The 15,856-nt window shown below is 42.3% G+C and overlaps 1 protein-coding gene across 6 annotated transcripts in view; it reads left to right on the top strand.

Annotated features, from left to right (window-relative positions):
• Nucleotides 1-15,856, top strand: part of DPP6 (dipeptidyl peptidase like 6) — a 934,588-nt gene that overhangs the window by 634,983 nt on the left and 283,749 nt on the right. For all 6 annotated transcript variants that reach the window (XM_079149262.1, XM_079149264.1, XM_079149261.1 and 3 more), the window contains exon 4: nt 13,319-13,413. In XM_079149262.1, coding sequence (XP_079005388.1) covers nt 13,319-13,413 — 95 coding nt within the window. The remainder of the gene's footprint in view (nt 1-13,318; nt 13,414-15,856) is intronic.

Raw genomic sequence — 15,856 nt, 5'->3', positions numbered from 1 at the left:
GCACGTTTGCCTTTTGGCCAAGGCAGAAGCCAAGAGAGGACAGGTCTGTCTCGGCCAGTGCCGCTCCAGGACCCACTGACTTGTGTTCACTGACACACCATTGGCCCATCCGTGTGTCTGAGCCCAGAGCCAAGAGAAAGGGCCCCATAAGCTGGACTGCATGATAAGGTGATCCATCTGGGCCAGTCTTGCCACCTGCTGTGGTCTTCTTGACACGTCCCTCTAGCCGTTTGTCTTTGCTTTGTGCCCAGTAAGATGATCCAGATCCATGGTGTCCTCTGTGTGCCTCAGATATGGAAATATCCATTTTTTCCCCAGGGACACTTTGTTCCTTTTAGGGAGACTGGTACTTAGAAACACAAATCTGGTGTCCAAGATAATAAAGCTTCTAGGCCCTTTCTGCATACAAACTAGCAGGCAAATGATTTTAAACATGAACACTGTTTCCTATCGATTATTCTGATGCTCGTTGAACATCATGGGGCTTTAACTTTCAGCTGAACTTACCGGATTTTAAATGTGGGTCTCTTTTCTCTCATCCAGAAAATCTTAGCTCCTAATAGCCCTAACAGAATTCCTCATTTCATGGGAACGGTCTCTCGGTGCAGTGTGTTGAACATGAACTTGACTCTAGCCAGCGACAGCGCGTTTCTCTGAGTCAGGGCACGTGGCTACCCCGTGGTGCTGTGGAACGCACTGCAGAGGACCTACACGCTGGGAGCAGCCGTCAAATGCACGGAAGCTCTGCTGGGGTTTTGGCTGGTGTCCTCTATGGCCCTCATTTCTCTCCTCAGGACACCCGCCTTCTCTGGGCGTGTCTGCAGGAAGTGAGCTCCTGAGCTGCCTTAGACAGAACACATGTGACTATTTTAGACTTTTTCACCAGCTGTCTGTGTCCCATTTACCAGGTGTTGGAAGACCGTGGATCTTTAATTTCAAATAAATAAATATAAGTATAAAAGACACAGGTGGCAGTTGTCATGTTGGATACTTCCTTAAAGATATGGTGCGTTTCAACGACATGAAACCTGAGTCCCTTCGGCATTTGTGTGACACTCGGGCTCCTATTTTGTTTCTTCTTAGTTTTCGGAGCAAATCGCCCAGGACTCTCGTGCACTAGGCTTGTGCTGTAGCACTGAGCCACGGCCCAGCCCGGAGTCCCATCTTCAATCTGTTGATTCTGACGGCGTCTATGGGAGTGAGGAATTGTAGCTTTGGGGCTGTCTGGACATATCTGTTGACTATTTACAAATCTCTCTATTGTCTTCATAACTGCCATCTTCGTCGTCACTAGGAACGGAGACACTTCCTGGGAAAGAGGCACCTGGAGGTCTACAATGACCTCTGAGGATGTCCTTTGGTTTACTTTGGTGGCTGTGGCCTCAGAGGAGTGACGTTTCCAGATGAAGGACAGACCGTGGGGTGAGCCAGGACCTCCCTGGGGAGGAAGCACACCCACTTATTAAGCCTTCTGGACAGCTGTCCCAAGGAACACCCCGCAGTGAAGGGCTGTCCATGCCTGCGGCACCCAACGCTCACCCCCAGCCACACCTGATGAGAGAGCTTTAGAGATGGGCCTAGTACACGGGAGGAAGTAAAATCTGAATTAAATTCATGTTACTGGTCCTTTTCAGTTATGCATGACGGTAGAATCCATGTTGACATGATTATAAAAGCACAGCATGTACCTTGTTCTAATTCAGTCCCCAGAACCTCTCCTTCCCTCCCCACCCCTGCTCCTTTCCTCTGTTGATCTTTCTGCCATTTACCCGTATTTACTTTTCTAATTGATTTCTTGTGGGTGTGCACGATGGTGGGATTCACTGTGGTGCACTCACATATGGACCTGGGAAAATCGCATCAGGTGCATTCCACTGTCTTTCCTTTCCCACCCCTCGCTCCCCTTCCTTCATTCCCCTTTGTCTAATCCGAAGAACCTCTATTCTTCCCTAGCCGCCACCCACCACCTTATTGTGAATTAGCATCCACATATCAGAGGAAACATTCAGCTTCTGGTTTTGGGGGATTGGTTCATTTCACTTAGCATGATAGTCTCCAGATCCATTTACCAGCAAATGTCATAAAGTCATTTTTCTTAATGACTGAGTAATATCCCATTGTATATATACCATGTTTTCTTTATCCATTCATCTGTTGAAGGGCACCTAGGTTGGTTCCATAACTTAGCTCTTGTGAATAGAGTTGCTATGAACATTGATGTGGCTGCATCACTGTAGTATGCTGATCTTAAGTCCTTTGGGTATAAACCGAGGAGTGGGATAGCTGGGTTAAATGGTGGTCCCATTCCTAGTTTTCTGAGGAATCTCCATACTGCTTTGCAGAGTGGTTTCACCAATTTGCAGCCCCACCAGCAATGTATGAGTGTGCCTTATTCCCCACATCCTCACCAACAGTTATTATTGTTTATGTTCTTGTTAATAGCCATTCTAATTGGAGTAGGATGAAATCTTAGGGTGGTTTTTATTTTCATTTCTCTAATTGCTAGAGATGTGGAACATTTTTTCATATATTCGTTGACTGTTCATAATTCTTCTGTGAAGTGTGTGTTCAGTTCCTTTGCCCATTTATTGATTGAGTTTGTGTGTGTGTGTGTGTGTGTGTGTGTGTGTGTGTGTTAAGATTTTGAGGTTTGTTTTTTTTTTTTTTTTAATCCTGGATATTAACACCCTCTCTGAGGTACAGGTTGCAAAGATTTTCTTCCAGCCTGTAGGCTCTCTCTTCATGCTCCTGATTATTTCCTTTGGTGTGAAGAAGCTTTTTAGTTTGAATTCATCCCATTTATTTATTTTTTAATTTTACTTCTTGTGTTTTCGGAGTCTTGTTAAGGAACATGATGGAGTGTTGGGCCTACATTTTCTTTTAGTAGGTGCGGAATTTCTAATGCCTAGGTCTTTGATCCACTTTGAGTAGAGTTTTGTGCAGGGTGCAAGATAAAGGTTTAATTTCATTTTGCTACATATGGATTTCCAGTTTTCCCAGCACCATTTGTTGAAGAGGCTGTCTTTTCTCCAATGTATGTTTTTGGCACCTTTGTCTAGTATGAGATAACTGTATTTATGTGGGTTTGTCCCTGTGTCTTCTATTCTGTACCATTGATCTTCATGCCTATTTTGGTGCCAATACCATGCTATCTTTGTTACTTTAGCTCTGTAGTGTAATTAAGGTCTGGTATTGGGATACATCCTGCTTCTCTTTGCTCACTGAGCATTGCTTTGGCTTTTCTGGGCCCCTTACTTTTCCATATGAATTTCATGACTACTTTTTCTATTTCTATGAAGAATATCATTGGAGTTTTCATAGGAATTACATTGAATCTATATTGCACTTTGGTAGTATGGCCATTTTGACAATATTAATTCTGCCTATCCATGAACATGGAAGGTCTTTCCATCTTCTAAGGTCTTCTTCAACTTCTTTTTCTAGTGTTCTATAGTTTTCATTGTAGAGGTCCTTCACTTCTTATTCAAGTCCCAAATTGTGTTTTGGTTGTTTTTGTTTGTTTGTTTGTTTGGTTTTTAGGCTAGTACGAATGGGGTAGTTTCCCTGATTTCTTTTTCAGCTGATTTATCTTTGGAGTATAGGAACACAGTTGATTCCTGGGTGTTGATATTGTATCCTACTACTTTTCTGAATTCATTTATTTTTTTGAAGTTTTCTGATGGAGTTTTTTTGGGTCTTCTAAATATAGGATCACGTTATCAACAAACAGAATAGTTTTAGCTCTTCTTTTTCTATTCATATCATTTTAATTTCTTTCTCTTGCCTAAATGATCCGACTAGAATTTCAAGACTCTGTGAGTAGGAGTGGTGAATGTGGGCTTCCCTATCTTGTTCCTGTTTTTAGAGGGAATGCTTTCAGTATTTTTCTCCAGTTAGAATGATGTTGGCCTTGAGTTTGTCATATGTAGCCTTTACAATGTTGAGGTATGTTCCTTCTATCCCTAGTTTTTCTACAGTTTTGAATTGTTCTGTTAGGTAAAAGATGATGTAAGTAGAGAAATCAGAGAGAAAATTCAAGAAAGTGAAAGATCACTTCAATAAGGAGATAGATATTTTGAAAAAGAGCTAATCAGAAATCCTTAAAATGAAGGAGTCAATAAACCAAATTAAAAATTCAATGGAAAGTATCACCAATAGACTAGACAACTTGTAAGATAGATTTTAAGACCTCAAAGACGAAGTATATAATCTTAAAAATAAAGCTGACCATAAAGAAAAGATGTTAGGAGATTATGAACAGAATCTTTAAGAAATATGGGCTAATATTAAAAGGCCAAGTTTAAGATTCATTGGGATAGATGAAGGTCGGAAATACAAACTAAAGGAATACACAGTATTTTCAATGAAATTATATCAAAAAGTTTCCCAAAAGGTAAATATGAAATGGAAATTCAAATACAGGAGGCATACAGTACTCCAATGTACAAAATTACAACAGATCCACTCCTAGACACATTCAGAATAAGGATAGAATTTTAAAAGATGCTAGAAAAAAATGACTGGCAACTTAGAGGTAAACCAATCTGGATCTCAACCCAGACCCTAGAAGCTAGGAGGTCTTGGAAAATATATACCAAGCTCAGGAAAAAAAAAAAAAGACACCAACCAAGAATACTATACCTGGCAAAATTAAGCTTTAGAATTGAAGATGAATTAAAAACCTTCACGATAAACAAAAGCTTAAAGAATTCACAACTAGAAAGCCTGCAACTACAAAACATACTCAATAAAACATTTCATGAAGAAGAAATGAACAAGAAAAATGAAAACCAGCACAGAAGGAGGAACTATACTAGAAGAATAGTCAAGCAAAGACAAACTAATTCAAATTAAATCAGAAATATCCCAAAACTGACAGGGAATAAAATCATATCTGAATAACAACATTGAATGTAAATGGTCTAAACTCCTCAGTCAAAAGACACAGACTGGCAGATTGGATTAAAAGCAAGAGCCAACCGTATGCTGTCTCCAGAAGACTCATCTCATAGGCAACGACATCCACAGACTGAAGGTGAGGATGGGAGAAAGCAGCATTCGTGTGGGTCACGTAAACAAGCAGGGTTTCCACCTCATATCAGACACCTTTATTTTTATATTAGTGGCAGGTGGTGCTGGAGGCCACACATTAGCACTGCTGCCTGTATTGTCAGTGTGGTTCGACTAAACGCATTTGCATTTGGCTTCTGCTTCCAGAAACCAGCATGATTCCAGACGTCAGCAGTCTGGTCATTGCTGACTCCTGTGTGACTCAGCACAGAGCTTACTGCATGGAGTCAAAGGGAAGGCCCGTCCTGGTCAGGCTCCATCACTGGGCACTGCAAGTTCACACCCTGGCTCCCCGCGTTGTAGGGAAAGAGTTCAGAATCTAAGTTTGTGGCTCAGTTGTTCCTGGAGAAATGGGTTGAAAACCCAACCACTAGTTGCTTGCAACCAAAATAGGAAATAAAGTCAATAAACACTAGGTACCACAAAAGCAGAACAAGAGAGAATGAAAGAATAAAGCCACAGTGCTTCATTTCCATAAGAGCCGAATAATTTTTTTTTTTTAAAAAAAGAACTCTTGAACTTCAAAATCCATTTTAGGTGTCCCAGAGGACAGCAGAGGGCGTGCTTCTCCCCACTCCGGTGTGGAGACAGGTGAAACAGGCACAGCACCAGCCTGCTGTGAGGCGTGTAAGCGGGACCAGTGCTGTGGGGCAAAGGCAGACGGGCTGATCCTGCCAGCAGAAACCTGGTCGCCTTACCAAGGAGGTGACCTTTCCCAGAACCCAGGAAGCTCTCGTCTGGCAGGAGAAGAAGGGCCTTTGCAGGCAGAGGTGGCAGCTCAGGAACAGGGGCAGGAAATGCCTGGCAGTGTTCAGGCTGCATCGTAGGGATGGCAGAAAGTCGACATGCGAAGAGGGACCCAGGCTAGAATACGAAGGATGTGACTGACAGGCCAAGGAACTTGGCCAAGTCGTTTCTGCCAAAGGGAGAAGAAAACATGTTTTAAAAGAGTACCGTCTGTCTGCACAGAGAGGGAAGTAAGGAGAGGGGCCCACTGGGAGGCTGGTGGAGCTGTCTGTGGTGAAGGCGCTGCCAGTCAGAGCAGGGCAGGACCCCTGGAATGAACAGGAGGGGGGATTCGAGAGGCCTCCAGGAGGGAGGGGGCAGGTGTGCGAAGGGGCAGGGAAGGGGCCCCATGCCTGCCTCCTGCATCTCTTACTGACCTGCCAATCACACAGGCATGGAAGAGAATCAGAGCATTTAAATAAGATAAAGTGTCTAAATTGAGAGAAGCTGCTACCCAAGGAAGAAAGTTGGTAGTTTAAGCCTAGCAAAGAAAATCACCTGCTCTATCAAGAGAAGCAGAACCCAGGAGGAGTAATAAGAAACCCAGAGTGTCCCTATTGTCTAGGACGTCACCCAAGATCACTCGACATACAGTGAACCAAGAAAATGGATCACACTTTCAATATAAAAGAAAACTAATCATGTTTGACCCTAAATGAATCAAATTATTGAACCAACAGGAATTTTAAAACAGCTGTTACAGCCATCCTCAGTGAATTAACATAAACTTGTGTTCAGGAATGGAAATTGGCAGAGAAATGGGAAATCAGCAGAAAAATAGAAACAACAAAGAAACCAAATGGGGATTTCCAAATATAGAAATTCAAACTTAAAAATTGAAAAAAAAAATACTTGTTGGATTTGATGTTGAAAGACTGTGACAAAGGACAGCAAATGACCTTGATGATAGTTCATAGATGCTACCCAAGGTAAACAGAGAGAAAAGAAAATATTTTAACTAAACAAAACATCAGAGACCTAGGAGATGATATCGAACTCAGCAAACTTGATAATTAGAATACCAGAAAGGGACGTAAGAAAACAGTTGTCAAATCAATGACTGAAAATGTGATAAAAGACATACATCTGCGGATACAAGATGCTCAGTGAACAGCAAACAAAATCAACAGAAAGAAGCCCAACTATAAAGGCCTTCCTGTTCGATCTGTTAAAAACCAAGAGCAACCAATAAACTTTGAAAGCTGTAAAATAAAAACAGCATTAATTGTTGGGAAATAACAGTTCAGTTAATGGACAACTTCTCATTAGACACTATGGTGACTAGAAGAGAGTGAAACAAAATTTCAAAAATGCTAAAAGGAAAAAAAAAAAACCTGTCAGTCTGGAAATCTATATTTAGAGAATCCTTCAAGAATGAAGGTCAAATGAAGACATTTTCAGGTGAGATAGAGATAAAACAAATGGGTTACCAGAAGATCCAGACCATCAGAACTCCTAAGAGAAACTTTTTAAGAAGTTGATACCCAAGGGAAGCCCAGATCCTAGAATAGAATGCATCAGAAATGGTGAATTAGTGAGTAAAAGCAAAAAGCCTTTTTTTTTTTTCTTTTATGACTCTTTCACCTGAAGTTCTTTATAAACTATGTTCTGTTACAAATGAAAATGAAAACATTGTCTTGTGGGACATCTAAAGTGTGTTGGTGCAGTATACATAACAACTACAACAGCAGGAGAATGGCTGGGGAGTGGCCAGGGACTGGACAGCTGGACAGATTTTCATATTTCATGAGAAGGGCCCCATTGTTGACTCTTTGCAGATGGGAAGAGTTAATGGTATACACGATAATCTCTGGAACAACCACTAGGAAGCTAACACAGAGAACTGCAGTGGAGGCAGGTACATAGGGAGGAGAGGGCTTAGCTTCCTACCATCCCGTTTGTCTACTTTTACCTTGGTTGCCTGTGTCTTCAGAGTATCACCCAAAAAACGTACTGCCTCGGCCAATGTCATGAAGCTTCCCCATGTTTTCTTCTAGCAGTTTTACAGTGTCGGGGTTTATACTTAAGTCTTTAGTCCAATGTGAGTTGATTTTTATATGGTGTGAGGTAAGGATCCCGTTTCATTCTTCTGCATCTGATATCCAACATCATTTATTAATAGACTGTCCTATCCATTGTGTGTTCTTGGTATCTTTGTGGAAAAGTAGTTGAGCATAAGTGTGTAGGTTTATTTCTGGGTCTTCTGTCCTGTGACCCTGTTTGACGTGTCTGTTTTATATTGATTTAATAGTGATTTGATTATAATCACTTTATAACATGTTTTGAAATCAGAGAGTGTGATTGCTTTTTACTCTAGATTATTTTGACTATTTTGGGTCCTTTGGCAATTCCATAAAAATTTAATCCTTTTTTTATTTCTGTGAAAAATGACATGGAATTTTGATAGGTATTACATCACATCTGTAGATCAATTTGGCTAGCATGAACTGAACAACAACAGAATGCAGCAGACCAAAATTTGTGAGATGGAGATAATATCATCCATAGGGGAAGTTTGTTAGCTTTGATAGTTTTACTTAAAAGGATGGAAAATATACAAAAGACCTAGGCTTCCACCTTAACAAGCTAGAAACAGAAGAGCAAATTAAAGCCAAAACAAAGAGAAGGGAGGAATGGAAAATAACATGATTCCTTGAAGTAGAATACAGAAAAAATAGAAAGGTCAGCAAAATTGATAAACCACTGTCTAGTTTGATTTAAAAAATAAGACACAAACTACAATTCAAGGAAAGAAAGTAGGGACACGATTGCAGACCCTGCTCACCTACCAAAGCACAGTCTATTATCTTATTATAAAGATGATAAAACCACAGGAAGAACAAAGTGCACACTGCTGGGGTTTAGACAGCCATCCCAGAGGGTGGCACATTGGCATTTGAGCACAGAGAGAAGTAGGGCCTTCCTGACCTTCTGCTCTTCTCCTCTGAAGCAGGCCATGACTTCCTGTGAACGAGGCCATAAGGCCCATCCACAGGAAAGGGAAGGGACAGAGATGAATCTGAACAGCCTCACTGTGCTTCCCCAGTGGTGACCTGTGGACCCCACCTGCTCTGTCCAGTCACACTCCCACCACGGTCCACTCTGCATGAAGCCTGGGTGCGGAGCAGTGTTTTAGCCAGTTTTTCTTTCTGTGACCAAAGCACCTGACAAGAACAACTTGCAGGGAGGGAAGTTCGTGTGACTCGTGGGTCAGAGGTTCAGTCCTGGGTTGGCCAAGTCCACTGCTCTGGGCCCAAGATGAGGCAGCACGTCAGGGGAAGGGCCTGGCAGAGGGAAGCTGTGCAGGATGTGGCAGTTGAGAAGCAGAGGGTCAGGGGATGAGGCCAGAGGGAAGATGCACCCACCTCTTCCATCCACACCCCACCTGCCTAGAGTTGCCATGCAGTCCATTCAAACTCAGGTGGACTGATTCAGTTGCAGCTCTCAGAATTGAATCAGTTCACCTCCAAACAAGCCTAGGCTGACTCAGGAGCTTGGGGGACGCCCTGTATGTAAACCACAGCAACACAGTTTCCCCGTTTCTTTGAATCTTCACTTCTGAAGGCTCCTGTGTCAATAAAACTTACATTAGACAAGGGTGCATGCTTTTCTCTGGCCTTCGTTTTAGGTGCTTCAGTGCAAACTTAGCAATGGGTAAGAAAAGAAAACTTCTCCCTTAGCTACTAAAGCATTTACAACCTGAACAGATAGACAAATTCCTTGATGGCCTCATATTATCAAAATACACATAAGAATAAATGTAAAACTTAAGTAGCTCTGTCAATTTAAGAACATAAGTTTTAATTAAAAACCTCTCCACAAAGAAAACTCCAGACTCAGTTGGCTTCACTAATGAATTCTATCAAATATTTAAGGCAGAAATATGCAAATGCAACATAAATTCTTTCCAAAAATAGAATAGGATAAAGCACTTCCCAACTCATTTTTCAAAGCCAGTAATATTCTGAATCCAAACCAGACCCTAAAAAAAGTAAAATCCTAAGAAAATAAACTAAGACTAATATACCTCATGGTCACAGATGCAGAATATTAGCAGATCAGGACCATAGTACAGCCTGGCAGTGGGCCTTGTCCTATTAATGCAAGGCCAGCTTAGCTCTGAAAACTCAGGGTCCCCAGCCCACTATACTAATGAAAGTCCATATGATGTCTTCAGTCACTGCAAGAAAAACCATTTAAAAATAGTCAGCAACCATTCATGATAAAAACCCAACAATCTTGCAATGGATGGAAACATGCTCATCTTATTAAGTTCACCTGTGAAACAGCTCACAGCTAGTTTTGAGCTCAGGGGTGACGTACTGGAAGCTTATTACCCAGCATGGGAGTGAACTGAACAGTCACCCTCTAACACCTCTCCTTGTCAGCACTGCACCAATGACCTGAGGTTTGTTGTTTTTGGTCACATTATTTATTACTGAGAGAATATTGACCTTCTCAAAGTGTCCTGGGATAGTAGGTACATGCATAAGCAGGTGCAGATCCCAGCCTCACACCATATATGCTAGTCATTTCCAGTGAGCTAAGTCCTTGTTTTTGAAAGGAATATCCAAAATTGTTTCAGAAAAAATTCAGAGGATTATCTTTATGATCTTATAATAGGAAAGGACTGGGTTTCTTAAATGGGGCACATCAAACATAATAAAAGATCATAAAAATTTGGTACTGTATTAAATTTACTGATCAAAATATTCCATAAAGAAAATGAAAAGTGCAGTTAAGAAGAGGCATTTTCAACACATAAAAGTAATAAAAGTATCATTTATGATGCATAAAAATTCCCTGAAAATCAATAAGATAAAAACAGTTCAAAACATGAACTTGAATTGGAAAAGATTATATCTTTATATTTACTAGATTCTAACTAAAATTTAGTATTTCCTTCAAATACAAATGCAGACAACCACAGAAGATTCTGTGATTTTTTAACCAATAGATACTATGGATATTATCAATTTATCATTGTTAGAGATACTTCAAAATTTTGGGGCTCATCACTACTCCATATGTATGGTAGTTTTAGGGCTGCCACCAGACCTTTATGTTTAGTGTACTGATAAAGAAGCACAAGCCCATGCCTATATGGCACACTAGCCCATGACCATAATTCCAGCTATTCAGCAGACTGAGGCAGGAGAATCACAAATTTGAGTCCAGCCTGGGCAACTTGGCAAGACTGTCTCAAAATTAAAAGACTGTGAATGTTTAAAAAAAAATAGTTCAGAAAAAAATAAGCTAAAAAAATAAACCAGGAATTTCCAAAATAAGAAATAAAAATAGTAAAGAAGTATTTGAAAAGACTCAAAGTCATTAACAGTACGACCATTTTGCACCTACTCTATTGAAACGAGAAAAGCTATTTTGGAGAGGACGTGAACCAGGGAGTCTTCCCCCCTGTGGATGCTTGTTCAAGGACCATGGCCACTCTGGAAAAGGACTTGTAAGGCCCTGTGACCTGCCACTTCTCCTGGACACAATTCTAGATACCCCTGGGGAAAAATGCATTATGCATTTGTACAAAAGACAAGAAGAAAAATATTCCTGGCAGAAGCGTTGGTCATAATAGAACTAGCAATGACTGACGTCCATTGTTACTCCAATATTGACACTCCAATAGAGTGCATCTACGAAAACAGAGCTCACCACGATGGCCTGAGTCTTATCAGAACGTAACGAGGACCGTCTACTTAAGTACCCACCACTGAGCTCAGTGCAAGAGAGGCGGGCTGGGTGTGGCTCAGCAGCGGAGCGCTTCCCAGCATGGTGTGGCCCTGGGTTCCATCCCAGCACTGAGAGAATGAGAACAAAAGGGCACGCAGACTGAGCAGCCTGCCACGTAGGGACAGGTCGGGTGTGATAGGGTTAGGGAGTGACGTGCTTCGGAAGCGCAGGCCAGAGGGAGAAGAGGGCACAGGAATCTCCTTCCACTCCTTAGTGATTCCTCTGGTGACCTCTGGTGTTCACGTCCTCTCCAAAATAGCTTTTCTCGTTTCAATAGAGTAGGCGCAAAATGGTCGTATTGTTAATGACTTTGAGTCTTTTCAAATACTTCTTTACTATGTTTATAAGAAGTTCATGCACATCCGCTGTCACCCAATCTTAAAAGTCACAGCTAATGTGGTGTGGCTAGTGCTGGGAGGGTGGTGACAGCAGAGAGCTTGGGGCTTCTCAGGGACTCGGTGGTAGGACATCTTCATCTACTGAAGGCAGGTTTGAGTTTTAGAAATTCAGTGTGAAAGACACTGGATAGGGAGATGAGGTGGTAAGCAGACCAAGTAGCAGCCTTTTGAAAAATTTCTTTTCTTTCTTTTCTTCTTCATCTTTTTTTTTTTCTTTTTGTAACTTTCCTGAAGAACTGATAAACAGACTCTGAAGTGTCTTCCCAATCAGAAATCTTCAAGTTGCTGTGTCAAGGGAACTTGACTGAAATGACTGAATAGGCCTCTATAGACAAAAGTATCTCAGTGCATCTTCTCCAGAGGAAAGAACTTGACTCATTCGATTTGTGCATGAAAGTATTACCCAGAAAATCAGTGAAAACAATTCCGGCAACTTCTGCACTGAACCCAAGGTGACTCACAGAATGCTTAAGTGGAACAGTCTAGAACCAGGCAGATGGTTCATACTCCTTCGTGAATGGGTTTTACTTTTCCTCCTAAAATCTGAGCATTCTGGATTTTTAATAGCTCTGCTCTTGGGTTAACCCAGTCTGCCCAGCCTTCCCCTCAGCAGCTCCAGTGTGAAAAGCCTCTGCCTTCAGACTGGCCCCATGCTCCCCCCGCTGCTCAGGACGATGGCTCTCCTTCTGCCCAGCTCGCCCTGCCTCTCCACCAGCAGTCCGACTTTCAGAACACTACCTTTTCATCCGTAGTAGGCATGTGCTCACACACCCACATGCATACTATTTACTATGTGCTCATTAATTTTCTAAGGGGATAATTGAAATCTTGGTTAATTATATGCAAAAGACTGGAGTCACTGACAGGATGATGTGTGGGTTCTAAAGAGGTTCGTAGCAGCAGAACTGTCAGAACCTCCAAGAACAGCAGGAGGAGGCTGTGGTCAGGGTACGAGCTAGCCCTGCAGGGCACAGCTGTGGGAACCATCATAGGTGCACGTGCAGTTCAGTGCGGGTCTCAGACACAGCAGATGAGCCCCCTCACTTCCGCCTCCATCCCGTGGGACCTGATTTTTTCATCTGCTCAGCATCGACACTGCTATTCTTACTCAAGAACATTCTAGTACATTCTGGAGACTGTGGATGTGGTGCTCAGAGAAAAGCATCGCATGAGGGACACATTTGCTGCATTTAAAGGGCCTGTGGATGAAAACCTGCGTATCGTTTTTCAGAACTAGTCAGTTCATTTTCTGTAAGTGTCCATCAAAAGCCAAGGCAAGTTGCTTGATGGTTCATGTTTCTCTTTTATTTCCTTTCCTGTAGATAAAGAATTCATCTACAGAGAACGGGAAGGCACCGTAATACTGCGGAACGTTGAAACAAATGATTCTACGGTGTTAATAGAAGGCAAAAAAATTGTAAGTACTCTCTCTAATGACCAGAATAATTTCAGAGTTTTTTCCTGCTGCAAGTCAATAAAGCAGAAAATGACTTTAGGTTTTAAGTTTTAGTATAGCCAAGGAAAAGCAATAAACTTGTAATACTACAGGCTGAGCAACTAAAGATAATGTGAAATTGAAATGACACTAATTTAATAAGATGAGAGCAGTTTTCTTCAGCGTCCAGGAATTTCTCTGCAGGTGTTAGAAGCAAGCACTGCATATCAAATATAATTGAAAGATAAAGCCCTGAGGCTTTTATACGTTTACAGAACAATTGCCATAATGCCTACAGAATATTTCTGGAGAACTCTCATTTAAAGAGAGAGATGTGTCCTCATGCACAGGGAATATTAACTTAAGCACTGTGACTATACCTGATGATATTAAGTGATATTTGTATCTTAAAACAAGTGCCAAGTCAACCAGGGTGCCCCTGCCTTGGGGTCTGGGAGAGCTTTTTCCCCCCAGGATTTTAAAAATCATTAAGATTGTGGGTTCATGTGTATTAGGACCATTGACTGAAGTTATGTACTAAAGATAAATTTAAAGAAAATTAACTTTGTATTGTTGTTTACAATATGCTCATGCTCAGGATTAGAAGAAGTAAATCTGCTTTATGGGGTTGATCATTTTCTTGTCTGATACAATGAGGAATTCAAAGGAAGGAATCAAGGCTAAATCTATGTAAAAAAAACAATAAATTGATACAGACTGGGAATTCTGAGTCAGAATGATCATAAAATGGCTCTGGTATGAATCAGACACCTAGAAACCTGGGGCTCCTCTCATCTGGGACTGGATGACACCACAGAAAGATTCATCCTGGTGTACGGATGAGCGTCCCAAGCCCAGCTGACTTTAAGCTTCTCAACAAGGTGGCTGGTTGCTGGGCCCCAGGTGCCCCGACCCAGGAGAAGATAGATGGCTTCATTTCTGGGCCACCCAGCCCCAGCCCCTGGGAACACCTGCTCTTCCTTCCCTTCCCTCCTCAGGGACATTTAACTGTCTTTTCACATACTTTTATTTCATTTCTTTTTGCTCACAAGGATGCATTTTTTCTTTAAAAAAAAAAAAGTTTACTGAGGTTTTGTACTAAACAGCTCCTGCCTTGCGAGCAGAGGCCGGCGGGAGGGAGGCCTCCCAGGGTGGGATCACGGTGTCATCCCCCACGATAGCTTCCTTGAATTCGATTGTGTTCTGCGAAGCAAGACCCAGAAACAGTGAATGTACCTGCATTTTTGAACTAGAAATCATCTTTGGCAGAATTACTCCCATAAGAAATTCCGATTCAACCCTCTTAAAAATACTGAAGTGGCAGACGTGGTTTTCCAACACTGCTCTGCCTGCTGCTGAGCGCCCCTACACTTGAATGTCAGCGTGTTCCTGTGTGTCCCCGGGGAGCTGGGTTTAGCTGGAGCAGGGTGCTGTGTGCACAGCTGCACCTGGTGAGGACCGGGGAATATGAACGGCCTTCTCTCCCTGCAGTCAACAGCTTGCGACAGATCGTGTATTTTGATTGAAGTTGTTTTAGCTAAATAACAAGGAAACCACTGTAGGTGAAGAAAGCGCCTCATCTTCCACATTAGCTGGCTTATTCTGTAGACTAAATCTCTTTGCTTTAAAATGTCATCTGCGCACTTAAACAAACATTTCTTGGGCACTGGGTGTCTACGGCCTGATTGATTCATAACTCTTCTCTCAGAGCTGCATTTAAATGCTCCTGGAAACAGGCTTCAAAGAGGAGAGCAGAATAAATGCCGTTGAGGGCCTGCAGCGTAAGCTGGAGTGTAGGCGCTGCGGATCTAATTTTCATTGAGCCTGTTAATCATTTACATTTCTTGTGATTTAATTGCTCCATCTCCAAGTTAAAGCTAATTTCTCCCGCCAGCCTAGATCCGGGTTCTGTGAGACCCAGAGGAATCCCTGTATGCCCTATGGTGCCCCCGAGCAGGTGTTGAGAGAGTGAGCAACTTCTGCAGGGTCCAGAGCTCACAGAACCCTCTGCAGTCTGCAGGTGACAATGACCCTGAGGGACAGAGATCACAGAGCAGTCATTGCCAAATCCTTTCCCTGCCTCCTCATGACAACCAGGTGGCTTCTTCCTAGCTGGTCCCCGAAACTCTGAGCTTGTGTAAGAGCTAAGGTGACCTGAGCCCCCGAGGCCAACTGTGATGTTCACTTTGGTTCATAAAACAGCCTGAAGCAAGCAGAGAAGTGGCAGATGTTGGAAGTCCTGTGGTCCGCAGGCTTTTAAAATCTTCCCTGTGATCTTGCCAATCTCATTCTCTTCCCTATCTGATAAACGCAGATGGTTCCTGTAGATGCTTACTTAATGTCCCCAAGTCCTTTAGTCTCCAGCCCCTTCTGGCTCCTTGGCCAGGTGACTGGGTGGGAGGGATGCAGGGAAGCCCAGCAGAGA

Source organism: Sciurus vulgaris (assembly GCF_902686455.1).
Source record: "Sciurus vulgaris genome assembly, chromosome: 8".
NCBI lineage: Eukaryota > Metazoa > Chordata > Mammalia > Rodentia > Sciuridae > Sciurus > Sciurus vulgaris.
Note: the sequence above shows the minus strand (reverse complement) of the source record. Positions and strands in the feature narration are given on the sequence as shown.